Source organism: Myripristis murdjan, chromosome 24 (assembly GCF_902150065.1).
Source record: "Myripristis murdjan chromosome 24, fMyrMur1.1, whole genome shotgun sequence".
NCBI lineage: Eukaryota > Metazoa > Chordata > Actinopteri > Holocentriformes > Holocentridae > Myripristis > Myripristis murdjan.
The window spans coordinates 25,314,393-25,340,332 of NC_044003.1; the positions used below are offsets into that span (position 1 = coordinate 25,314,393).

Below are 25,940 nucleotides of genomic sequence, written 5' to 3' on the forward strand. Positions count from 1 at the left end.
CAGACAGAGGAAAAATCCAACATGGCGGTGGTTTAGGTGAATTGTTGTGCAATAAACAGAGGAGCAGGCTGCGCTGTGCCTTTGTTTTCATGTCAACACTGAGCTTTTCACCCAAAGGAGCAGAGGACACACACACACACGTACTCACGCCGTGCCTTTCCCCTTTAAGCTACTGTATCGCTCACTTGGATCACCCTCAACTGTAAGAGATTAAATGAGGATGTAACACCCTTCTTCATATTTTCATATCAAATCTGACGCATGCATGGCATTTCCCACAACTGTCATTATTTATCTTTCCCTTGGGTAATTACAATGAGGGTGCAAAATACAGAAACATGGATATAACAGGAATAAATAAAGAAAGCAAAGATTTCACGAAAAAAGATACTGAGATTTTTCAGGTTTAATTCCCAAAACCTCAAATGCAGTACTTTGTTCTGTGTTACAGTATATTACCATGTTAGGATGTGAAGAGGAAGAAAAATAGCTTTCTCCCTCATGTTGTGAAGCCATACATACTCTGCACCGACATTCCAGCACAGAAACGGAGCGGGTTGAACCAATTCTGCAAAAAACTCCCACCAAGTGCACAGTTCGGGGCAGGAAATGTGTTTCTGTGTAACACTGAAAGGCTCCATTTTTTAGAATGTTTACAATAACAATATCACCAAGCAATCAAGGGTTCCGAGGTCATGTAAATATGGATGAACGAGCTATCGAGTTCAGTTGCACAAACCAAATTTGCAAACATTCCTAATTGGACAAAATCATAGAAGTAACCCAGCAGGGTATTTCTGCTTTGTAACCTTGCAGCCAAATACAAATGACCCCATCCCAACATACCAAATAACATGATTTGCCAACATTATTGCTGCATTTGCACAGAAACCAAACGGCAACAAAAGATGCGTATTGTGTTTCTTTTGACTTCTTTTATTTGTCATGCTACCACATGAATTCAGCACAAACTAACAAAAACCACATTTCAGCTCAACCACTGAGCCCAAAACTTACCAACAGCTAGAAAAAAAATGAACTTGCATGCCAATACGTTGCATGCGCTATACATGCAAACTTTGTATATGTGTGTGCATGTTGGTATTTCTTTCCCTCTGGCATGTTTGCAGATCTCTGCTGGTTTAGATAAAACAGAGTAATTTAGAATCAGGCACTGAAACAGCAGGACTGTAGAGTTGGATCAGAAGCCAGAGTCTGAGACAATTTGGCCCAAGCAAAGTTCCATCTGTCTGTGCCGTGCTGAGAGGAGCGTGTAGGGGCATAGAGTCACTCTCACACACACACTCACACACTCACACACGCACACACACACTTACATGCACACATCCCATCACCAGCTGGGTCAGAGAAAGCAGCACTTGGGGAACAGTTGACACGCTGATCTCTTTAATGGTTACATCCTCCACACCCAACACCCCCAGACACTCAGACACACACATATGCAAGGAAAATAATATGCACGCACACACACACACACACACACACACACACACACACACACATGCACGCACATGCACATGCAAAAGCTTTCATTAGCTCAAACCAACTGACTGAAAAAATACATACTGCAAGATTCCTTCCCCCTGATTCACAACCTAACACACACACACACACACACACACACACGCACACACACACAACTGTTTCTCTCCCACTCACACACACATAAACACACACTATCCTCTAACTACCCCCCACTTCCAAGCAATCAGAGGCTCAGAATAGGAAGGAGGGAGAGGAAGCGGCCAGGCATTCACAGGCTGGGAACAAGGAGAAGGAAAAACAGCCGGAACCTGGAATTTACGGAGGAAAAAACAGCGGCCATCCAAAAATACCTCAGGACCATCTCCGCAGATAAACAGAAATATCATTACTCTCATCCTCCAGCTCAGGACATCTTTCCTTACATGCTTCCTCCATCTCTTCCCTCTTCCACTCCCTCGCCTCCTCCTTTCTGCTCTTAGAAAGACTCTGATATTAGCCGCTAAACACTGAGAAACCTTCATTTTGCACAAGTAGAGGGAGGCTCCTTTCTCGTATCAGCCCTGTTTTTCTGACCTGCTGTCTTCCCTGTCTCTCCCTAGTCAGGAAAGCCAGGCAGCAGGTCTAACTATAAACCTCATTAGTTGCTGGGCTAATCAGCTCTAAGTGGACGCACTGAGTCCTCAGTCTTCAACGGCACATCAGAGACCCCCAAGCAGTGTGTGTGTGTGTGTGTGTGTGGAGGGGGAGTCCTGTCACAGCCCGCAAAGTGTTTTACCGTTTTGCTTCCGCACACTCTATTCTCGTTTATATAACAGCTTCCTATAGGGTGGCATGGAGGGGATTGCATTGCACCATGGTCACGCAAACAGCCGGCCAAATGATGTCAATCTGTTGCTCATTCTGGAAATGTGTCAGTGCACAAAATGGGGCTTTCTGTAAAGGAAAAAGAGGAGGGATATCTCAGTTGGGAAGGCATCAAAAATTCAAAAAAAAAAAAAAAAAATCTTTTGGCAACCTAAGTCCTTATGTGTACATATTAAATCATCATGTTGACACATTTCCAAGGCACTGTCCATCAGCGAGGCCAGGTCACGCCGTATGGATCAATTAAACATACGCTGCCAGGCTTTAGCCTGCTCCATCAACTCCATCCAGAGCTGATAGGGTCAACAGGTCGCCATCGAGGCAGCAGACAGCGGCGTGACAGAGCTCTTCCTGTGGCTAAGGGCTGGGGTTCACTGACCTTGAGGTCATTTCCTCTGACCTCTGCTTCCTAATTGATTCAATTTCCAAGCCAATGGCCTCCTATTAGGATGTTCTAATAGACCCCAAACCGACTATACAGCATCTTCTTCTTTTGTCTCCAAAAAAGGACAAATTTTCTCTTCAGAGAGCTGACTTGATGTGACAAAATTCTGTCATCCTACCTGCATGTGATGTGAGTAACGTCCACCATATAATCATGTTTGTCCTCGATTTTAAAAAGCGCCCTCAGGACTTTAAGTGACATCATTACATTTCGGTGACATCATCCAGTGAACCTCAGTGATACACAGCAGATGTGGGCCCACGAATGGAAAAAAAAAAGAAAAAGAAAGAAAACGTCATTAGACTGGTGGCGATGAGTCATCCTCAGTTTACCTGAACTAAACGACAACATACAGAGAAAATGCCAGAGGCTACAGTTACACTTTTCATTTCAACACGATTCCTAAGACGTGACTGGATCAAGACTGATGATCGAATTACGATCGAATCAGAAATACACAGCCATAGTAGTAGCTTTAATCTGGTGGGACAGGAGTATATTATGAAGATGTTGCATCTGCTATATTGCAGTTATAATGATATACACCTGAATTTTCACTATATACAACCATTATCAAACATTACTTCAAAATATGTGGAATACTTACATATCTAGTAGCTACATGTTTTTTCAAGTAAATCTAGTGAGTGGTGAACTATGATTTAATATCTGTTGTCTAGCTACTGTATTTTTCTAGTGAATGCAATAGAAAACATGCATGCTGTCCTCTGTAATCAGATCACTGTAAACCTACATGTGAACCCTGTGTGTAAGCTACAGACAGTGCAGCGGCAGGGCCCACGTGACCACTGTTTTGCCCTCACTTGCTGCCTGTTCTGGGCTCCAGGCTGACGGCCACTGATGACAAGAAGCGGGCAGAGAAATGTACCATTCCTTCATTAACGTGCAGCTCCAAGAGCCATTCGGGCACGTGCGTTTAAGCGTCAGAGAAGCACCTATCCTGATTTTGAAAAACTCCAATAAGGTGTATGCTGATATCAGGCAGGACACTTGGGCATGTGCGCACCTTACGGTTTTTGCTGACACTGATGATACTGAAAACATCAACAGTTTTCGCGATGTTGTTGTAACTAGTGACAAATCCGGGGATACATGTGAAAGGAATGAGAAGATGCATATAAACAACTTAATCCAATGAAAACTCGCTCCTGAATATGGGCGATTAGAGCGCTGTGTGCATGCAAACAGAATCGGACATCAGGGTAATCAAACCAGATATCATGACTACAGATCAGCCTCTGCGTGTTTGTTTACTCGTTAGTTCATGCATCACACACAACATCTCATCTCGGTGTGTGTCTAACTGCTCAAAATGTTGTTCATTTGTTTATGTATGTGTTATGCAGAACAGATTTTGATGAACTTCAGAGGAATGGCGTATGATGCAGTAACGTAATGCATTATCAGCATTGCACTATTTGACACAAGTGCATCAATGACAACAAAATACACAACAACAAAGCGATAGCCATCCAGATAGCGCCACAATGCTATATTTCGATTGGAAGCAGATTGTGTTTGTTTCTCTTGTGGATAAAACTGATCTGACAGACGAGACAAAGTTCTACTTTCTCAGATGGAGTTCTGAGATTGTGCCGTTGCTGAATTGCCTGCGCCACACCATCAACGCAGGTCAGGACTCTTTTCAGCAGCATTTTGGAAGGCGCTGTCACCGCATCATGGCTTCAGTGCTTTTTGCTTCATCATCCAACTGGGGGATGTTTACTTGCACTATCAGAGCTCAAAAATGGGCTCTGTCAGACCATTCATCTGTGATGGGACAGTAAAAAGGAAGTGTGAAGAATAGTTGGTTATAGATGAATGCATTACAGGTAGGGGACAACACATTTACCGTTACCTTGCTCAGTGTGGAAAAGGAAACAGGACATTTGCACACAAACTTCACCTTTAGATCAAATTCCTATTGTTTACAAAGGGCTATGTTGAACTCTGTGACCTTTGGCTGTTCCCCAAATCATCATGATTGGTGCAGGTTTTGCCAAAGAGTAGGAGGAATAAGCATAAACTGCTGAAAAAAACATCACAGAAAAATAGCATCATAAGCTTCAAATGGCTAGGGTTTACTTTATGTCTGACAAATATTACAGATCACAATTTTAGGAACGGCCTGCTTTTTGCTTCTCTTACACACCTGGCACTAATCCGGAGGTGCGCATAAGAATTTGCCGAGTTTGAGGTTGTCACAGTTTATGGGATGCTTTGATAAAAGAATGCTGTGAATGAAGCGAAGTCTAGTGTTTGCTTGGACATATCGGACTTTACAAACATCGCTTGGATTGTTGATTAGTAGGAAGAAAATTCCAGTTACTTCAAGTAAGCCATAGCCAGTTCTGTTATGCTGATGCAGCTGATTGTCTGATTGCCGTGTCCCACTCTTTCCCTCACTAAGTGGTATCTTCATCTGCAGCAATTTCTGTTTATTAGTTTTAGTGTTTGACATTTTCCCAACGCAAAGTCTTATTCAAACAAGCCTGCTCCCTGCACACTGCTTTAATCACAAACTGCTCGTTTAAGATAAATACAACTGGATAGGCTGTCAGAGAGGCATGTCACATAACTAAGCTTGTGGTTGTTGGGTATGGCATTTCGGATGTGTATGCACACGTACATGTGCACATGTGTTCGAGTGTGTGTTAACCCCACTGAGAGCGTTATTACAAAGAGCCAATAGGAGCGAAGGACCACACTCTAGCACATCCTGTTTGACTTGACCTCAGAGGATATTCTCCTTTCCCAAGCAAACAAACCGCCGGGCTTTTGGATCGTACCAACGTCGGAGGGGAAGGGAGGGGACGGGAGACGGGGGATGTCTCTGGTGGGGAATCAGTGGGTAGAACTGAGTTGAGCAACACAGAGAAGCGAGAGAGCTACTGCTTTGCCAGAGCAGCTCACTTTCAGTTTCCAAAAAAGATCAATAGATAGATATATAGTTAGGTCATCAACATTACCGAAAGCCATGAGTAAGCTGAAAGGACATTTCATGACCGTACAAATTCCCAGTGACCAAATGACTGGGTTTAAAAATACATAAACGCAGGGAAGACTAATTGTAAGTGAAAGGCTCTGAAAGCCAACAGTTTGGGACGCACCTCAAAGCCAGATTTTGAGAGCTCACGGCGTTCTAGTCAATGGGATTTGTTAAGCCTATTTCAAGCTCACACCCTCCCAAAGCTAGACCCCAACTGAGAACCAGCACTTAAATAACTCTTCCTCCTTCAATATCGCTCAGCCAATGTCCTGTGACATGTGCTATTTTGCTACCGATGTCCAAAAATGTATTACTCCACATATGGTCCTCAAAAAAGGCAGCGCCTGCCCTCCTGGCCCTGATTAATCCATTATATTTGGTTAAGTCCTGCTGTTGTCCCACTCACTACAGCCTGCAGTGTTTTCCCCAGCTAGGGGTGGGCTAGCATGGTGCTGCCGAGAGACTATTGGGATTAATGCTGCCAACTGACACTAATCTCATTGTGGGTAAAGCTTTGGAAAGAGTATGTACACCCACTTTACTCTCACTCCCAAACACTCGTATTTGTGGCACCAATCCACCGGGAGATTTTATGCCCAGAGAGGGATTTGTATAGTGGACTCACTGCTCTGATTATGGGTCATTTAATTGTGTTACAAACAGAATGTAGGCAACACTTAGATATGTATTTTGAATATGTATGTTTTTAAATTATTTGAATTAAAGTTTTTTTTTTTTTTTTTTAGGTTTTATGAGGCATGCAAAAAGAAGAATGATGGCATTGTACAAAATTCATTTATATTATATTAATGATAAACACACAAAGCAAGCTATGAGAATGGCTGAGTTTGGTATTGACTCAATGTTTTTGTTCTCACTAATCCCACTAATCTACATTCTCAATCTCACATGCTTCATAAATTCACTGAGAGCATTAATTACCAAAAGGTGGTGGTGTGAGCCCTTCCACTTATCTGAATGAATAGTTAAGGATCTCTAGGCATGGCGAGTGATATTCAATGCTTTTTATCAACTTCAGGAGCTTCTGCCACTATATTTAGCCTATATAGAGTGTGTTTCCATGGTGACAAGAATCAAGAGTAGTGTAGGAGGCAAATTTATGCAATCTATACAGTCTGAGATGTGAATCAATGCCCGGCAACAACATGTCTGCTGACTTCTGAATTTATTTACATCCGGGTTCAGAGCGCCAGCATTTCAAACGCAATCCCACCTAGAGATAATGAACTTACCCACATCCTTCATAAAAACTAACAATACATCTGATTGTACCTGAACGCTACTCAGAGTCTCAATTAGAGATGACTTTGTTCTTTTATACCCTTGTGTGCTTGAAACTCAATGATTACTTAAATGGGGAAAATGCATTTGCAGTCCCTCTCAGTTATCAGCAAGGCTAGAGGTGAGCCTTACCCTCTTATACGTGGATCACGGTGTTCTCAGAAAAGGTGAGGGTTGATGATGACGTTAACGTCAATCTCCCCGTGGTTTGCAGGTCCGCGACACAGCCCTGTCAGTTCATGTTGCCAGTGTTCTCGTCAAAAGGCCAGGTCAGTGCTGGTACACCACTGTTTGTAGTAAACACCAAAAAGGCAGAGAAAGTGAAGGAAAGTTCCAAAACAGGGCATGGAGGAGCCGTCATCGAGGCAAACAAAAGAGATTTAAGGGGCATTACGCTCCTTTGAAGCCCAAATGTCATGAGAAAACTAATGGACTAATGAACCGTAGGAGTCTGTTTTATAGGTCACATGCATGAAAGACCATCTTTGTGCGGCATTGTGTTTGTGATAATGGCGGTTTAGCAGCATGTTAACTATAAATCATGGGCTTTATGTGCATACTATAATGGGTCATGAAAAACTACTGAGTTTGGGGGGATAATGACAATAGTGTGAAAAGTAATCTATAGATATTCAGTGTCTGAGTTGGATTTTTTACACAAATGTGACAGACCTTTGGTTAGGGTTAGATATTGGGTCCAGGGCAAGGTTAGGATTGGGGTTAGGCAGAGATCATGCTTACAGTTACCTGGTTATTATGCAACAAACAGACACTTTGCTGATCCGTCACATTTTGTCACCTGATACTTAGTTCAATATCAATATTGCACTGTCCAAATAAAGTGTTTGCTTCTTTAAACTGGCATAGATAGTCCATACTCTGCTTTCTGGATCCAGCTATACCCTGGTTTATGAAATAGAGTCAAAAATCTAAAAATTGTTGGACTTTCATTCTGCTGGGCCCCCGTAATGGAAAAGCAGCAATGTGTTTTCGTAAGATTAAATCCAACATAAAAGACTTCAGGTTTTAGAAAGGTTTTAGAGCCCCTAATCTACACATCCACTTGGCTTTCATTAAAAAAAAAAAAAGACCAGCAAATCTCAGCTGCTAAAACTCTCCGGGCCATTTCCTTCACCTGCAACTGCAGCAAATGACAAATCCAGAGAGACTCAAATCTGATGACCGATTTTCTTTGACTTTCTTTTATGTAGGTCACCGATGGCTTCCTTCAAGGAGCTGTTTCAGGTGTTACACAGAGGGATCCAGCCTGCAGCCGGGAACTGAACTCGCAGGTCTGAAGCGCAGGTCGTAAATCCACCCTCCTCCCCTGGTCTTACCGCCAACGTCAATGTCAATCTGCTGCAACATATTGGCCTCCCTTCACTTAAATCAAGATTTACAATACTTTTACGATTAAGCCCAGCTGGACTTCAAACATAAGCTGTATTGAGCAGCAATAGAGGACAGCAAATATGGCCAGGGCCTCCTGATCAGTATAGCAGGTGGCCCATCGGCAAGCAGAGCTGGATCCGATAAATATGACCTCACAGAAATGTATTATATAGCGTTAACTCAATCAGTTGTCATATACCTACAACCTGGAGGCTAAATCCCTTTCGCGTGATGTACTTGTGTCCGACTTTTCCATCACATACATCCAAATCATGTCTACAATTTAGGCACATAAAAACTGACAATGTCCAAGGCTTTAAAGGGAACTGTGCCTGTAATAGTGAAAACACCCAGTGACTCAAACCACATGGAGTTAGCTGAGGTGAGATGACAAGAGTATGAGCGAGGCATGCCCCATACAGCACTACATAAATGGAGCATCCTCTCGTTTCTCTGCCACTGAGGTGTCAGCAATTTTTTTTATTATGTCTTAATTCTCTGATGTGACCTCTTCTTCATCTTTTCACGAATGAAGAAAGAGCAATAAAACTTTAAAATAGCTTGAAGGAATGAACTGAGGTTTTTGGCATATAACCTACATGATCTCATTTTGAAATGAGTAAATGAGCTGAAGCTTCGTGTCTTTGTGTTCAGCGCTAAGAATCACAGTGTCTCTGGTGACGCTAGGTCAAATAGTGAGATCCAGGGAAGCAAATTAAATCAATTCAAAACGCACTGAGGCGACAGTGGCTTGGATCTTCTTGCTGCACGAGAAGCTAAACAAAGAACTCGTGATGTCTCCTGTTAAAGTAGCATCCGACATGTATGAGCATGAACATCTGCCTTCCCTCGCTTCGTTTTTCAGATGACTCATAAAAAATGCGATGAAAAGGACAAGCTGACGTCATGGTGACATTCTTGCTTCGTGTTTAATCAAACAGCATTCTCCGCATTCCCTCGACAACAATAGACATTATAGTGTCCGTTCTCCAAGCAATCAACCTGTTTACACTTCCTTGTCAGAAGATCACAGTTTATTCATGAGAACCGTCCAGAATGGTGAGAACAGGAACTATAGGGTTTTCTCCGCAGCGTCCCTCCGATCGGCCAATAACAGGCTGAACAATTTGGACCAAAGCTGAGCAGCCATGAAGCTAGATGTTTTGTTCAACGAGCCTCAAGCACACATATAAGCTTTGACACACACACAAATATTGCACACACACACACACACACACACACACACACAAAACCACACAGACACATAAACATCAGAGGATGAAGCCAAAAGCGGGAACTGAAGTCTGGTCAGTCAGACCCCGCTGTGCTGCTGAAAAGCTGAGAGCTTTGATACAACATATTAATAAATGCAGGGCCCCAGCTTGTGGTTTGGTGAATGGGCCCAGCTCCCCTTGGTATGAGCGGCACCATAACAGTTGGCTTGTTGTAGACTCCAGTTGCTGCCTGGCATTGCATAAGAGTCTAATAATACAATGCTTTTCTCTTTCAAGGATGTCATGAACGAACGCTTCAATAAGACCGCAGAAAGCATGTGTTGACAGCAACTCAAGTCTCCCTCTGCTAATCCTCTGAACATGTCTGCCAGCGCAGACATCATGTGACGGGCCAAAATATCATAAATCAAGTTTTTCATTCAGAAATGCTGTATTTTTTTTCTATTTTTTTGCAGTCCTCTTAACCAAGGTTATGAACTGTTGTGCAATAAACCATTTTTTGACATTTATCTCTGACAAAATAGCCTGTGATCTACAAACGATGAACACATCATAGCAGCTAGATTCAGCTTGTCAGATCGGCGTCTCGTGCAAGCAGCACAATAACGGCACTGACCATCTGATACTGACAGCATTATTTTAACTATTACCAGCATATAGGGCATGTTTTAGTTGTGAGGAAAAGGCCATAAGGCTCACGTCATTTGATTTTCCACAAAGCGAGCGAAATTCTGTGTTATCGGCTTTGCTCACTTGTTAAACCTACCATAAACTGCAATTGTCACACTTTTTATGGCAGTTTCATGTTAGCTAGACTGGAGATATATGGCAGTGACGGAGATAAGCCCAGTCATATTTGCCATTAGAAACCACCACTAGCCAGACAGGCGATGCAATAACGACAGTAAATCTCGAATCAGACCTCAGTTTGTCCATCAAGAAGATCAGCCAAACACATAATGTGAAGGTGAATAAGGTTGGGAATATTAAAGGAGATGGAAAAATGAGCATCTAAAACCCAAATAGTCAAATTTTTATATCCTATGAAGTGCAGTGTCGTGACTTTAAGGCTGCACTTGTAACAATATCGCTTTGAGCAGAGCTTTTCTTAACAATGTTGTAAAGTGTTGTACATATCCTGTATTCAGTTTGAGATATTGCCATCAAATCACAATGAATCATCAACAGTTATGTCAACAGGCATCCATATCAGTAATCGTGAGTGTATAGACACAGAGGAGAGCTGGCAAACCCTCGCTGAGCCAGAGGCATTGTTTCCCTGTGGACGCATTAGAGACACAACAGGTGTGTCAATATGACAAGCATTCAACCAATCCACTGTGTCGGCCTCATATAAACACTGAATAAATATAGATGCTCTGCGTTTTTACTCCCAGCAGCGCACGGCCATGCAATGAAAGCAGCACACGAGAGAGTTCAAAAGAAAGACCACATAACAAAGGCATGATAGCCAAACTCCCCGTCAGAAACAATTAATTTTACAGGAACCTTTTAAGCATAATATCCTCCATCACCATGAAAGCAGGTCTTATTTTGAACTAAGAGTTTGCAGGCGTGCTGAAGCTTCTGGTTTCTGTTATAGAGGTACTATTTTTTTCCCCCCAAGAAAAGCTATGAGAACTCGCCAGAGCACTTTGATTTGGACCAATTATAAACACAATGCACTCTTAACAAAATTCAAACCAGAAATTAATACCTGGCATAATGACAGGGGTATGAAATGACTGGGTTATATCTGATCTCTTGGTTTCAGGGACTTGTTATGCATCTGTGTCAGTGATGATAATCACAATTTACAGAATAGGATTTCAGGTCTTTAAGCCCTATATTTACACTTGTCTTTAATTTATACATCATCCTTACCAACATACAGTTAATTCTGATTCACATTTTTAAAAAATCAGTTACACTCTATGCCTGCAGTAGAATGCTCAATACTGAGTTTATGACATTGTATCTCCTTTGAGTTTTCTGTGGTTTCATTTTTGATGAATAAAAAATATTTTAGGCTATGATATATTAAGATCTGTCGGTGGCATTTACATTGTATCCTTCTACATTTTATCAGAGGATTACTGGAGTGCTCCTTCACAAATGCACAAACGATGGCAGACAGAAATGAGATGAACAGGTTTGGAAAATTTTGGCTTGTCCCTTCCCTGAACAGACGACAGAAAAACGGTGCGTCGGGCAGCCAGTCTCCTACCAGATGGCAAATGAGAGAGACACGAGCGATCGAATAACAAATACATCCAATCAGATTATCAAAAACAACCCCTGGATATTGGCAAAACACTGCGTACAATTAATTATTGGACTAGTATGCATGAGAAAACAAACTCCCCAGAACCAGAACCCCATATCGGGACGGAATATAATTTAATGGGACTTGTGAGAAAGCCCATAATTTGCTCATTTTTATTTTATTTCTGTATTTTTTAGTTTGGGGGGGCTTTTCTGGATATCGTTTTTATAGGGCAATTTGGATTCTTACTGCTTTATGAGAGTACCCTAATATCCATATAATATTACTACCGGGACTTGGTGTTCAGTGGTGGTTTACAGTAACCTTATGGTTTTTATGGCGTTTTTTGCTTTACAATATTCCAGTGTAGGAACTTGCAGTTTAGCTGTGAATTTTGTAAACTATCCTTCCTTCCAAAAAATTGTTATGGGATCATTTAAGTTCTTTTTTCGTACAGCCAAAAAAATGATTCAGGAAAAGGATGAATTATCAAGTTATTAGTCACCATGGTGTTGCACGCGTCACCGCCATCAATTTCAGGCCATCAAATTAAATCTTTGATCCTAGACCCTGGGAAAGTCGCTTGGAAAAGGCTCTGTGTCATACGTCTTAGTTGTTAAAGGCCAAGAAGAAGAATAAACCAATTTTACGGACGCAGGTGATGGTGTGTGTGTGTGTGTGTGTGTGTGTGTGTGAGAGAGAGAGAGAGAGAGAGCGCGCGCGCGAGAGAGAGAGAGAGAGAGAGAGAGAGAGAGAGAGAGAGAGAGAGAGAGAGAGCTCATTTGCATACAGCTGAATAGTTATGTCTCCCGTCCCGCACATTACACCCGCATGAGGGCGAAAGAGGGACACGCGTCTTAACAATAGGAGGCATGCTGCCATTGAACCGTAAAACGCATGGGTGGGCAGCCAGGGGCACACGCCACCAACACACTGAAATACACCCTGAATAACGTTTTAGAGAGCTGCTGAGTGTGGAAACGTGATACGTGCGTAAAAGACGCACATTAGACGCAACCTTAGAGGGAAAAAAATATAGATTAACTTGGGTTGTGCGATTTTTTTGCTCTAACTGGTAGGGAGTGTGCTTTTCATAAAATAAACAGTTACAAAAATAGGTAGTAAATTCAATAGGAACATTCAATGAATTTTCTTTAATCCCTTTTTTATTGTTATTATGTCACTGTCGTGTGATACACCCCCAAAACACCGATGCGCATTAACCCACACCCTGTGCGCTCTGGGCTCTGGAAGGAAATGGCCCTTTGGTGCGCAGGACTCCGGCGCTGCAGTGTGCGCTAATTAACCGTGCAATTGAGTGGAACCAAGGGGGCAAAAGGGTGGATGGAGTGGCACAGTAATTGAATTCTTGCCTTCCATTTTGGAAGTTTTGGGCTCTCTATTTGCTCCTATTCAACGGTGCACATGTGCGTCCTGCATCTTGTTAGCTAAAAATAAGTCAACAGATGTTGGGGGCTTGTTAATAATCGCCCGGTATCCATGGTGGTCAGTCAGCACAGTGCCAGTGGGTATTAAATCTGGATAATTGTTGTTGAGTTGGAAGGGAAGGGGGTTGAATATGTAAAGTGGGCGGCGTCAATAGGCTGATTGACAGTTTATGTAATGAGCAGCGCAGTGAGAGTCTATATATCTGGGAGGAGACACTCCAGGGTTCATTCACTAGTAATAAGACTAGCGGTGAACATCCGTGGCGCACTGACGCACCAAGTTCAGCACCAAAACAAGCCTTCAGCCGCGCACACACAGCGACGTGACCATTGTGGAGTACAGAGTCATGCAAGGGGACGCCTGCTGACAAGAAAGAAGCCCGGCTTGGATATTGGTCTTCCCTCACCTTTTGGATAACTTGGAGATTGTAAACGCTTCCACTGGACGCTTTTGACGCACGCCAACAAGGAGCTAAGGAAAAACTCCCTGGGAGTGAAGAAGGATTTACATATGTTTTAGAGCTTTTTCCTCGTTTACCTTGTTGTAAACACTTTGGAATAGGGAGGTTTTTTCTGTATAGCAGGGTGTACTGGCTGGTGACGCGGCTGCCCTGGAGAAGCGAGAAGGATGGCAGCTTGGTTCACCTTTACCATCGCATTCAGCACCACGTTGATAACACAGGTATGAAGGAGGGATAATACCATCTCTCCGGTGGTCCTGCATCGGAACCCTCGACGAAAACACACGGAGAGCCAGGTGTTTCATGTCATAAATATACCATAAGCGCAACGACGTGTTCTTACAATTGTTTCCCTTCTCTTTTAGGTATTTGGATCTGGTGTTTTTGAGCTTGATCTCCACGAATTTAAAAACCACAAAGGCTTGCTTGCAAACGGAAACGCATGCAAACCCAACTGCAGGACTTTCTTTAGAATTTGCTTGAAGAACTACCAGGCTGTGGTCTCGCCAGGTGACTGCATCTTTGGAACTACAATGACACCGGTGCTGGGGACAAACTCTTTCAGCGCCAAGGACAGTGGCACTTTCAGTAGACCAATTAAATTAGCAGTCAACTTTGGATGGCCGGTAAGAGTTTGAAGCAACAGATCCATTTTTACACGCGATATTACACCTAACGACCACTGTTGCGTGCGTGTGTTGTGTACTATGTGTACAGAACTGCTCATGCATTTTGGGAGGGCACCGGTCATTGGCCAGCTCGCCTAATCCATTATCATTAGGTAATACTCTGCCGACAAACAGATTGGATTGCGACGACGTCGTTCATTTCACACGGCAGGCGGATATGCAGTGAATATTATAGAGATAGTATGCATGCAGTCGAACTAGAGAGCTCCTGTTAATTGTCAGTAGCCCGTCAAAACAACTGAGACAGATAAAGAAAACATGTAAGCTGTGGCATGCTTTGTGTGCGCTTGATGAAAAATAATATGGATGATAACTGCATGTGTTTTCTCCTCAGGGGTCATTTTCCTTGATAATTGAAGCCTGGCATTCACCTTATGAAAGTCTACCTGTAGGTAAGTGCAACAATTTACACCACAGGAGGGAGCTCTTTCTGTACATTTAACACACGGGGACCTCGAACCAGTGCAGCCTTTTGCATAATTACATGAGCAAAAATCAAAAGATTTCTGCCTCTTAATGTTGCTTAGTCACTCAACATTAACAGCTTCTGGCCACCAATTGTTAATTGTTCACATCTGTACACATTTTCACGCCTATTCAGCCCTTTGTTATGAACTTCAGAACACCTTTTTCATTCTTATACTCCAATACAATTGAACTTCCTTTAGTTTATTTTTGGCGTGGGAAAGAGCTGTGGGCTTTGGTGAGAATACTCAGTGCCTGCCAAAAGCCCCTGACTACATCTTCCTGTATTTTACACCTTACACTGTTCCGCCCTTTGGAAGAGGGGACTAGGCCTGGGAATGTTTTTGCTGACGGAAAGAAAGAGGAAATTTCAACCTGAGTTTATCTTTCATCTTGACCGTATGGGTTTTGATAAGGGATGCAGCTTGGTAGTCTGCAAATTTTAAAAGTGAGCCGGGATGGCTTTTGAACCCTTGCTCGTTTATGATACAGTTCTTGACATAGAACCATGTAATCAACCCAGGGTGAAAAAAAAAAAAAAAAAAAAAAAAACTTGCATGCCTATAACCTGCTCAAATGTTGACTCTCTCTGTCTTTCTCTGTCTCCTTTCCTGTTTCAGATACCACCAACCCAGACTTTCTGATTAGCTTTTTTGCCATCCAAAGGCAGCTGGGCGTAGGGACTGACTGGTCTCAGGACACGCAGACTGGGAAGCAGACAGAGCTAAGGTATTCTTACCGGTTCATCTGCAATGAAAATTACTACGGAGAAAGTTGTTCCAAAAAATGCTCGCCCAGGGACGACCGATTTGGCCACTACACCTGCACCCGTGAGGGGCAGTTATCCTGTCTGCCCGGCTGGAAGGGGAAATACTGCGAAGAACGTAAGCAATCAACCAGAGAACCTCTACTATTCATGCCCTGGTCTTGTTCAGTGTCTCTTAAGAACTGGGCCTGCAGTGTGTCTCTCCTTTCCTCTTTGACCAATGTGTTGGCCAGCATGTGTGTCACTGTTGAAACTGGTGCTTTGTCATGCGGTAGTGCTTTGGCTTGTGCTGATGTATGATTTTGACCATCCAGAGTCATGCAGACATTTGTGAAGGACTCATATTGTAAAATGCGCATGTAGGCCTAGCTGTGCAACTAATGAGAGAAGCCTTGGTAAGATCAATTTGATTATACAGGCCTAATCTTAAAACATCAAGCCAGAGGACACTCTCTTACCGAACTGATGCTGCTGCTGCCAGATGAAAGATGATGCAGTCTCCTCCGTGACGCACGACCTTTGCCCTTTACTGTACTTGGCTGGTGCCTGAGGAGAGGAAAGATTCGTAAGCAAACACAACGAGCATCAGCTATTAGTGGTTATTAAAATATAAGATACGTGATACACAGAACTTCCTCTGTAGAGAGTCTAAGGCCACAGGATGTTGAGCGCTGCAGCCAGACATGATGCAGGGATATCTGGCAAGCCTGACGTGCAATTTTGGTGTAGAATGTAAATTTCAGAGAGAGATTTGCATTCCTGGATGTAATTATATAATTTTAATGGCATAATTGGTAGTGGGCCTGCGAGCAGTCATTGAGATTTGGTTAAGGGATGGACGTCTTAGCATCACAACAGGCACATTATTCCTGCACAAACCCACTTGGCCAGATCCTAGACCAACACTCCCATGATTTGGATGGCCCTGAATGGGGCCTGGTAACGAGGCCCGGTGCCATTTGGCTTGACAATACCAAGAGCCCTTTTTCACCAAAACAAATTAATCAAAGAGTAGATTGGAGGGAGACACCATGAAAGTAATAGTTACCATGTGCTCCATGTGACCACATGGGTGACAGCGGATCTGTCATCGATGTCACTAGGTGGTGAAAGAGAAATTGGCATGTGCTATTTTGACTGTGGCGCCAAATTCTAACCAGATGGGCTCACGTGTTGCAATTATAGACACATCAATCGTCGCGGACTACAGAAAATATACATGAGAAAGATAAATGAGGCTTCTTTCAGACACTATAATTTCCTCTCTCTCTCTCATAGGTTGCATTTAAGCAGCGAGATACTTGCGCTTCAGGCCTAACGCTGGTTTTGGAGCAGCTTAGAGGCTTTAGGCGCCGTGTTTTTGTTGGAGAAACTATTACAAATATTTTGTTTTCATTCAAACTCACCGAATGTTATCAGTTCGCTCATTAACAATTACATGAAGGCGCTCGCAGGTGTGTTTTTGTCAAGTATTTACACTGAACTAACATAATGAATCACAACGCAAAACCGGATGTATGTGTTTTTTTTTTTTTTTTTTTTTTTTTTTTTTTTTTTTTTTTTTTTGTTATGATTGCTGTTTTTACCTACATGAGGTGCTCCTGGCGCGCGTGCCCGGTAACTTAATCCAAGGGGGAGGGGGGCGGCGCGCGGGCATTCATAGGAGGAGCCCGGGCGGCTGCACGCGCCAAGGTTAATCGCGGCATTATTATCCGCCACGCGCCACCGATGTTTAGTCCCCTTCCATTGTTGGGCGCGCGGCGTAGCAGCTGCAAATATGGTTCTCGCAGACCGCAAACAACAATAGTGACAGCTGTCTGCTATTGAGAGCAAGCATCTGTTCGCCACTAAACCGGCCGCTTACCGCCGGTCGCCTGATATGTTGTCCTCTGAATCAGTGTCATGCTAGCCCGAACACTTAAACAGGACAAACAAGGCTTTCACCGGCAGCTGGGGGGTGTGACCGACAGGTTCAGATCAAGTGTGCGCGCTGGGCTTTGGAAGAAAGTTGAGACAGATTGAGGCTTCATAATTCTACCTACAGCCTCGTGGCAGTTGTCTGTTTAAACATGTCTGTCTATTTTGGGAAAATGAAAATCTCCCTGTCATGTGCTTTATGTGTTTGGTTGAGTGAGTGGCAGCCCTTTCGTTGTGCTTTCGGCTTCTTGTCATGATAATGCAGTTGCTTTTTATATACTAATGTGTAGCCTCGTGCTTGTGAGAGCCTTTCCTCGCTGGAAAGACAGTTATTTTGTATCACCAGTCGTGACCTTTTATGTCAATTCATGCTGAAATACACACATCTCTGAAGGGAAAAAAAAAATCAATACATGTGATCCAGTGGACTTAATGTTTGTTTTTCTCGTTCTTTAGCTATCTGTCTGGAGGGCTGCAGCGAGAGGAATGGAAACTGCTCCAAACCTGGAGAGTGTGTGTAAGTAAAATGATTGTGAAGTGATGAAATAGGTTTGGGTGGATTGTATACGGGGGACTCCTGTGGGAAGAGTGTGTGCGACACACCCGCTGGAAGGCATCGCTGGGATTTCTCTAACTCTGTTTTTACATGAAGTTATTTGTCATGTTCGCTTCAGGAAAATATATTCCACCCTTCAGTGTTCAGCAAGAGAGGTTTAAGTTCACCAAGTGCAGCCGGTTCTCAGTTCATCCCCTCTCTTGTTTCCCTGCATCACTCACTCACTTCTCTGTTTCCCATGTTCCCATGTTGTTAGGAGCCCGTCTCACTCTCCTCCACTCACTCAGTCACTCTAACTAACCAGGACATTTCACACACACTCAACTCTCACTGTGAGAAATTCCTCTTGAATCCTATTTTGCCCTCTTTTTAGACACGGATCCATCATTCCCACCGCTAAAACTGACCCATATAGAGGTTAAACCCTTTAGATGCCAAACACCCTGAAGCTGCTCCCATGTCTCCGCTAACTCAGTTAAACATGTTGGACTGTTAAAAGGACATCTTAAGTCCCACAGTCTCATGCCTCAACAAGGTTGCTGCACACCCCGCTGAGAGCTGGATATCCCTGGGAAACGAGAAAAGAAAGTCGGCTTTTGATAGTCGGCTTGCTGCCAAAATTCCTTGAAGCAATATTTCACATTGGTAGCAATTTTTACTTTTTTGTGTAGCTTACACAGCTCCAATCACTCACTCCACTAATATTGGCCTCGTTCACTCACTATCGGTTTAACGCTTTGTTTGAAAAACTTGAATCCAAGACCTATTTATACTCCTCATCGATTAAAAAAAAAAAAAAAAAAGGGTTGGGGGGGGGGGGGGGGGGGGAGCAGCATTTCCAGTGTTTATGCACGGACTCATGTTGCAGCATCATACGCATGCTAAAAGGTTATGCCACAGTGAGAAATCACTTTTTGCCTCACAGCATGCACTCTTTTTCATTTTTGTTGATTGCTGGGACGGAGATAAGTGAGCATTTAATGATGTGTTTAGTGCAGCCAATTGCAGTGCAGCTATAAAACTCTGGTTAGCTGACTGATGCGATCATCAGATTGTGGTCAGCTGATCCATGATGCAGCCATAAAAGCATCGTCAAGTTGTCTGCTCTCATCGAGGCCTAGTTTACTGATTGGATGTTTAATAGAATTGAAATTGCTTGGTTTAAGTGGTTCCACTAATGTGATAACACAGTAGTTATGATAGATTCATGTGCAGTGTTGGTAGCAGGCGTGTTGCTCTATCAAAACCGACAGCATGTAGAATAAGTTAATGATGAACATGTAATTTGTCGCTTTTCAGGTGCAGAGAAGGCTGGCAAGGCACGTTCTGTGATGAGTGTAAGAAGTATCCGGCCTGTAAACACGGTACCTGCCAGCAGCCATGGCAGTGCAACTGTCAAGAGGGCTGGGGAGGCCTATTCTGTGACCAAGGTATACAGCCCTAGACAACTTGGACTGCTACTACTTTTCCTTGTAAAGACACTCTCATATTACTCACATGCCGTTTTCATTTGTAATAACTTGAAGGCATTGGTAAATTAGATTCCCACTGAGCCGAAAGTATGGGAAAGGGATCCATTCCCTTCATAGCTTCATCTACATCCAAGGTAGATAGGTTTGTATTTTTTTCCCCCGTGCAGACTCTTTGTAAACAAACACTGTTCTCCCTCCCAGACCTGAACTTCTGCACCCATCACCGTCCATGTGTGAACGGCGCCACCTGCATGAACACGGGCCAGGGCAGCTATACGTGTACCTGTCTGCCAGGTTTCACTGGGGTCAACTGTGAGCTGGAGATGCAGGAGTGTGACAGCAACCCCTGCAGGAACGGTGGGATATGCACAGTAAGTTGAACATCAAAGCACAGGTTGATCGGTTGGTGCTCCAGTCTGTATGTGTTCATATTTACACACATTGTTTGGATAAATCCACTGGGTTGTGAGCAGCTCATGAATTCCTCGTCTTCTCTCTTCATTCCTCCAGAATCTGGAGAATGGCTACATGTGCTCGTGCCCCCAGGGTTTCGAGGGCTCCCACTGCGAGCACAGCTTGCTGACCTGCGCAGACTCCCCGTGCTTCCACAGTGGCAAATGCTGGGAGAAGGACAATGGCCGCAGCTACATGTGCGAGTGTCCCCGCGGCTACACCGGACTCAACTGTGAGAAGAGAGTGGACAAGTGCACGTCGCTTCCCTGTGCTAATGGTACGGTCTTCCTCCCTCTTCTCCCCCCTTTCTGAACTTCCCCTCGCTCTCTTTCTCTCAGCTCCCCCCCCCCCTAAATTCCTGCAACTGGAAGCAGAGTGGAACAACAGGAATTGGTGGGAACTTGGTGTCTATTGTCCTCCATATAAACACTCCACGGCTCAGAGCGGTGGCTTGTAAATGTCACTACTGCTCGCTGCAGTTGTTGATGAAAGGGGACAAATATCCAGCGTAGCTCGATTTCGGTCTTTCTGTAAACATGGAAGGCTGGGATTGTTCTGGTGTGTTGGCTGAGCAACACACAGTACAATGGTCACACCAGTGTTGGAGCTGAGAGAGCCCCATGATGTGTTGTGAGATCATGTTCTGTCTTATTTGTTGAAACTTTAGACTTACCTGGGGCCTAACATCTTCAACTTCACTTAGGGTTGGATGTGTGCTATACCAGAACGTAATATCTTGACTCTAACCTGTATCACTTCCCTTCTGTAGGTGGTCTCTGCGTGATCCATGGTGGGATGCGTGTCTGTAGCTGCCGTGCAGGGTTTACCGGCCAACGTTGTGAAATCAACATCAACGAATGTGCCGGTAACCCCTGCATCAACGGCGGCACCTGCCTGGACCGAATCAACGACTACAAATGCGTCTGTCCTCCGGGCTACGCTGGACGCAACTGCGACCGAGCCCTGGACGAGTGCTCCCTTCGACCCTGCCTCAACGGAGGTCTTTGCACCGGGGGAGGCGGACCAGGCAAGCCCCCCGCCACCTGCATCTGCCCGTCAGGCTTCACCGGGCCTCGCTGCGAGTTCTTCGCCGCCGTGACCTTTCCCTTGACCAACGGGGAGGTCCAAGATGGCTTCCAGTGGGCGGCGGTTTCCCTGGCGGTGGGGCTGGTGGCCCTGCTGGTGCTGCTGTGCATGGTGGGCTTGGCGCTGAGGCACATCCACAGGCAGGCCCAGAGGGAGAGGGGAGACACGGAGACCATGAACAACATGTCAGACGTTCAGCGAGATAACCTGATCCCGGCATCCCAGCTGAAGAACACCAACCAGAAAATCGGCCTGGAGGTGGACTGCGACTCGGAGAAATCAAACTTTATCCATAAAAACTATCACTTGGACTCGTACAACTCGAAAGCGAAGGAGTTCAAGGACGACATGTCGCAAGAGGATAAAAGTCTTATTTACGACAAGTGTTTAGAGGACAAAATGCCCTTAAGTAGAATGTACAGGTAAGCAGAACCATTTCCACACAGCAGTTGCCTGCTTGGACTACTAAATATATAACAATCTGTGAAAGTGTCCTGAGATTGCATGTCAAGGCACTATGTCATTTTCATATTCCTTAAAGGTAATGCAGAAATGCAGAGGGTTGAATTGAATGTGGATCATTTGGACACAGCTGACAAAAACCATGGAATAAGCATGAAATACATGAGTGAATGGGCTGATGATGCGAACCATGTAGACTCAGTCATGCCTACTCCATGGGTTTTGTCATTTTTTTTTTGCATGGTGCGCCTTTAAAGCTGCAGGTCTCTTCTGTTTATTGAGTAAATGTGAAAGAGGTTCAATGTTTTCTCACCCACACAATGCCTTGGCTTCCCTTTGGCTTCACATTCGCCCTCACAAATATTGCAGAAAGACATTTTGCTAACCACAAGCCCTAGTTTGGTGCCTTTTTATTGAAGCGTTTTCACTCACAGACAGTTTACATTTCGGCTGTTTCCATACTGTACCCCTCGCCACCCCACTGTCTCCCAGCACATTACACCAAGTCTGATGCAAAGCTCTGCCATGTGCTTCTCGTTTGTGCTAATACAAAGTGTGATTTGTGTTTGCAGTGAAAAGCCAGAGTGTAGGATATCAACAATATGTTCCCCGAGAGACTCCATGTACCAGTCGGTATTTGTTATAGCAGAGGAGAGGAGGGAATGCGTCATAGCAACTGAGGTAAGCCGAAAACCCATGTCTTCATCAGCATATTGCATAGATCCCCCATTTGAAGCACATCATGCAGCTCCATGCACGCTATCTCTCACTCGTACACTGACGATGATGACAGATGACGGTGCTTTTGGTAGATCTGCAACATAGAGGCCAGTAGTTTTATGTTTGAACCGAAGCTGGGGATGCATAATGGCCATATTCTGTGTTTTGCTGCTTTTTGTAAATTATAAAAGGTCATTGACTATTCTTTATCTTGGCAATGATAAGGATCCAAACTCCGGACTGATCTTGATTCCCCACATATGTTTGGCTCTGCTCGGTCTCAAAGGTGCTATGTTTTACCACAGTGGTACTTAATGGAATTTTAAAACGTTTTTTTTTTTTTTCCCCCCCAAGCAAAAATAGCATGCTAATAGCATAACAGTTACAGTAGATAAAGCAATGATGCAAAAACACTTGTGAGAGTTGTTACCCTTGGGATGTGAGCTGCTTTTCACTTTGCCAGAGCTTTAATCCGTTTTTTTCCTGTCTTTATCTCCAGGTATAAAGCATGGGAGGGGGTCTGAACGCGAGGGAACAAGGAGAACGACACAATCGAGGCAGAATGTCATATTCTGGATTGTTTACAAATGCTGAGAAGAGACTGGAGATTGTTTTAGATGTCCACTGCTGCTCTGGAACACTTGAGAACTGGAGAGGGCAGACCGTCTGCTCTGCGAAAGGAACTGAACTGAGAAAACTTTATGTTGACCGAGTGTTTGTATGCAAAACATGTACAGTGAAGGACCTCTCTCATTTGTGGCAATGGTTAACTGGACTGGCGAATCAACTGACTACACAAGGTGTGGAGACTGATAGAGCGTCAGCAGAATAATGAATCTTGACCGTCCTGGACAGCATAAGGAGGTGAAGGTGGATCAGTTGCCCCTCGTAGTTGAACTGGCCTTGTGTGATAATCATGGTGACTTTGACAGCCAATCAATCAAACAGTCAAAACGGTGCCTGAGATTTAACCCTTTCCAATCCCGCCCCCCCCAACTCCCCCACACCACTCCTGCCAGCTTCGCCTGCTATGCAAGACTCAGGGTCGAGATGAGTGAACTCACCCACCGTCGAAATCCAACCACACAAACACTGAGAGCTATGAATGTCTGAAAATAATCTCCAACTGTCAATCACTCGAAAATGACTGGTTGGACTTTTCCATGCAATGGTGAAGATTGTATGCAGCCCAAATTCACTAGAAGCCTTAAAAGAGGGGGGGGGGGGTGGGAGGGGGTTTAATGCTGAATTTGTTCCCTTGTCTCTTCTTGGATCATTTGCACTACAAAAACAGTGGGGGAAATACTTTTTAATCAACAGGGATTTGAAGAGAAAACCACAGGAGCGCAATAGTCAGTGCTGTGCCAGCAAGATCCAAGAGGAAGGGAAGTGAAAATGTGCATAGAAAATGTTTTATGCAAACCCAACTGAGAAATACAGACTCAAAACGGGGAAAAAAGAAAAGACTGTCATACCACTGCCTGCCTATAACAAGTTTCAAAAAAATACAGAACCAATAATGTAAGTTTTTTTTTTTTAAATGATGATTATTTCCAGAGTTTAATTTAAATATGACACACTGCTCTTTATATGTTTTATAATATTATTTTGTATATAATGCATATTTATAAGGACCAAACTTCTGAAGAATAAACTTCCTTCAAAACTGTTTTTAATTTGATGTCAGTGAATGGAAAAAAAAATATTTTTGAGGTGTTTTTAAATAATGAAATTGAGTACAAACGATGATCAGATGTGTCTTGTATTTCTTCCTACATATGATTTAAATTGAATAATATATCCTGTCCTCGGTATACACCAAGTATTGCACAATAGCTGTCTCACATTCACATAACATCATACATATTATTTCAGGCGTTGGGTAGGTTTAAATCCACCAGACGACAGCATAACTACTTCAAGTAATTCCTGGAAACGCCTCAGGCTCCCACCCCACTCATCCACCCCTCGTTCTCTCTGTGGCCCTAAATTGGCTTGAAATTCAAATCCGTTTCCACGGATACCACCCCCTCAAGCTGGATATGGCGAAACAAAGCCAGGCACAGGGCAAAGGGGAACGCCCCCACCACTTGTAATGTGCACATGCACACACACACACACGCGCATGCACACACACGCTCACACACACACACAGCCAACCAAACAGATGTCGTGGGGGAGCAAGGAGTGACTCTGTAGTGCCGTAAAAACAGCGGCATATGCCAAGCCTCTCGCCCCGTGTGCATGACTGGGAGCGCACACGACCTCCCATAAAACACACACACACACATGCACATGCATGGGCTCCCCAACTGCCTGACTTAGTAGTGACACCCCTTCAGGGTTAAGGGTAATATCTCAATGCCCTGTCCTGTACCACCCACCAATCCTTCAAACAAAGCTTGGTAGTAGGCCTGGCACTGCTGCTATTACCAGAGGGAGGGGAAACCAGATGGGAGCCAATGGATCTCCTATGAAAAGATATATATTGGGAAAAGAAAAAAAAAAAAAAACACCGTCCATGCTTTTTCAGAAAAGATTATTAACTTGTCAAGGCAATCTGGGCTCATTGAGTCTTGCTCTCCTGGGCTGGGCTCTGTTATTTCACTTAAATCTCACCAAAAGAATTAAAAGTGACGTTAGAAACTTAAGCTGTGCTGCCCATCCACTATGATTTATTTTCTCCGCTCAGCCCTGATGCAGTTGCCCTTTGCCCTCGGCGTCTCCTTGGAAAACGCTGCTGTTTCCGACACACATCTCAGACTTTGCCAAGTGTTTGACTCCGAAACTGATTCTGTGTCCAGGCGACGTGTCATCCGCGTCATCAAACACGAACCCCCTCTCTCATGCCTCCAATTAACAGCCATCCCGCCACAGTCAACACCCCCTAATCAGCAGCAATCAACACCCGACTGAGAATCTGGATGGCTCTTCCCTCACACACATCCTGTTAGTCTGTTGACCGAGGCATGCTCATCTCAGGGGCTTGTGTGTGTGAAAAAAAAAAAAAGAAAAAAAAAAGTTTGCTCTAGGAACAGTACAGATTTGGAAAACGGAGCTTCCGGGACTGGGTTGAGAAAAACAGCCTTGTTATCACGACTATTAATCATCCGGTAAAACCTTCAAGCTTTCGGCTGATACCTGACCCAGCCTGACGGCGTTTGCGAGTTTCTTCCCACCGCGCCGTCACACTTCCATGGAGACACCCGCTCATACACACACACCCTCATTCACACTCACTCACAGTGGCATATACACATGCTAGGGCTCTGCTCTTTGGCCTCTAGGTCTCCATAGCACGGCCAAGCATTTTCATTGTGTTATAATCACAGCATCCTGTTTGTGACCTAGTGACATCAGTTCCTGTTTCCTCCCTGATTAAAAAATGCAGAACATGCCGGCACAGGCCAACTGTTTTTCTCACG

General features: G+C 44.0%; 1 protein-coding gene across 1 annotated transcript; it reads left to right on the forward strand.

Moving 5' to 3' along the window:
* The first annotated feature begins 13,718 nt into the window (after positions 1-13,718).
* dll4 (delta-like 4 (Drosophila)) lies at positions 13,719-24,261 on the forward strand. Its single transcript, XM_030047454.1, has 11 exons — positions 13,719-14,150; positions 14,295-14,555; positions 14,953-15,010; positions 15,704-15,967; positions 18,223-18,283; positions 19,622-19,752; positions 19,996-20,165; positions 20,305-20,524; positions 21,017-21,755; positions 22,368-22,476; positions 23,015-24,261. Exons 1-11 carry the CDS (start codon positions 14,097-14,099, stop codon positions 23,018-23,020), a joined length of 2,073 nt encoding a protein of 690 aa, XP_029903314.1. The 5' UTR covers positions 13,719-14,096; the 3' UTR covers positions 23,021-24,261.
* The last annotated feature ends 1,679 nt before the right edge of the window (positions 24,262-25,940 follow it).

Excerpts from the sequence above, each read along its gene's own strand:
- dll4 (XM_030047454.1), top strand. The coding sequence starts at position 14,097 with ATGGCAGCTTGGTTCACCTTTACCATCGCATTCAGCACCACGTTGATA. Across the intron at positions 20,166-20,304 it reads GGAACGGTGGGATATGCACA|AATCTGGAGAATGGCTACAT; the intron begins GTAAGTTGAACA and ends TCATTCCTCCAG. Across the intron at positions 20,525-21,016 it reads GTCGCTTCCCTGTGCTAATG|GTGGTCTCTGCGTGATCCAT; the intron begins GTACGGTCTTCC and ends TCCCTTCTGTAG.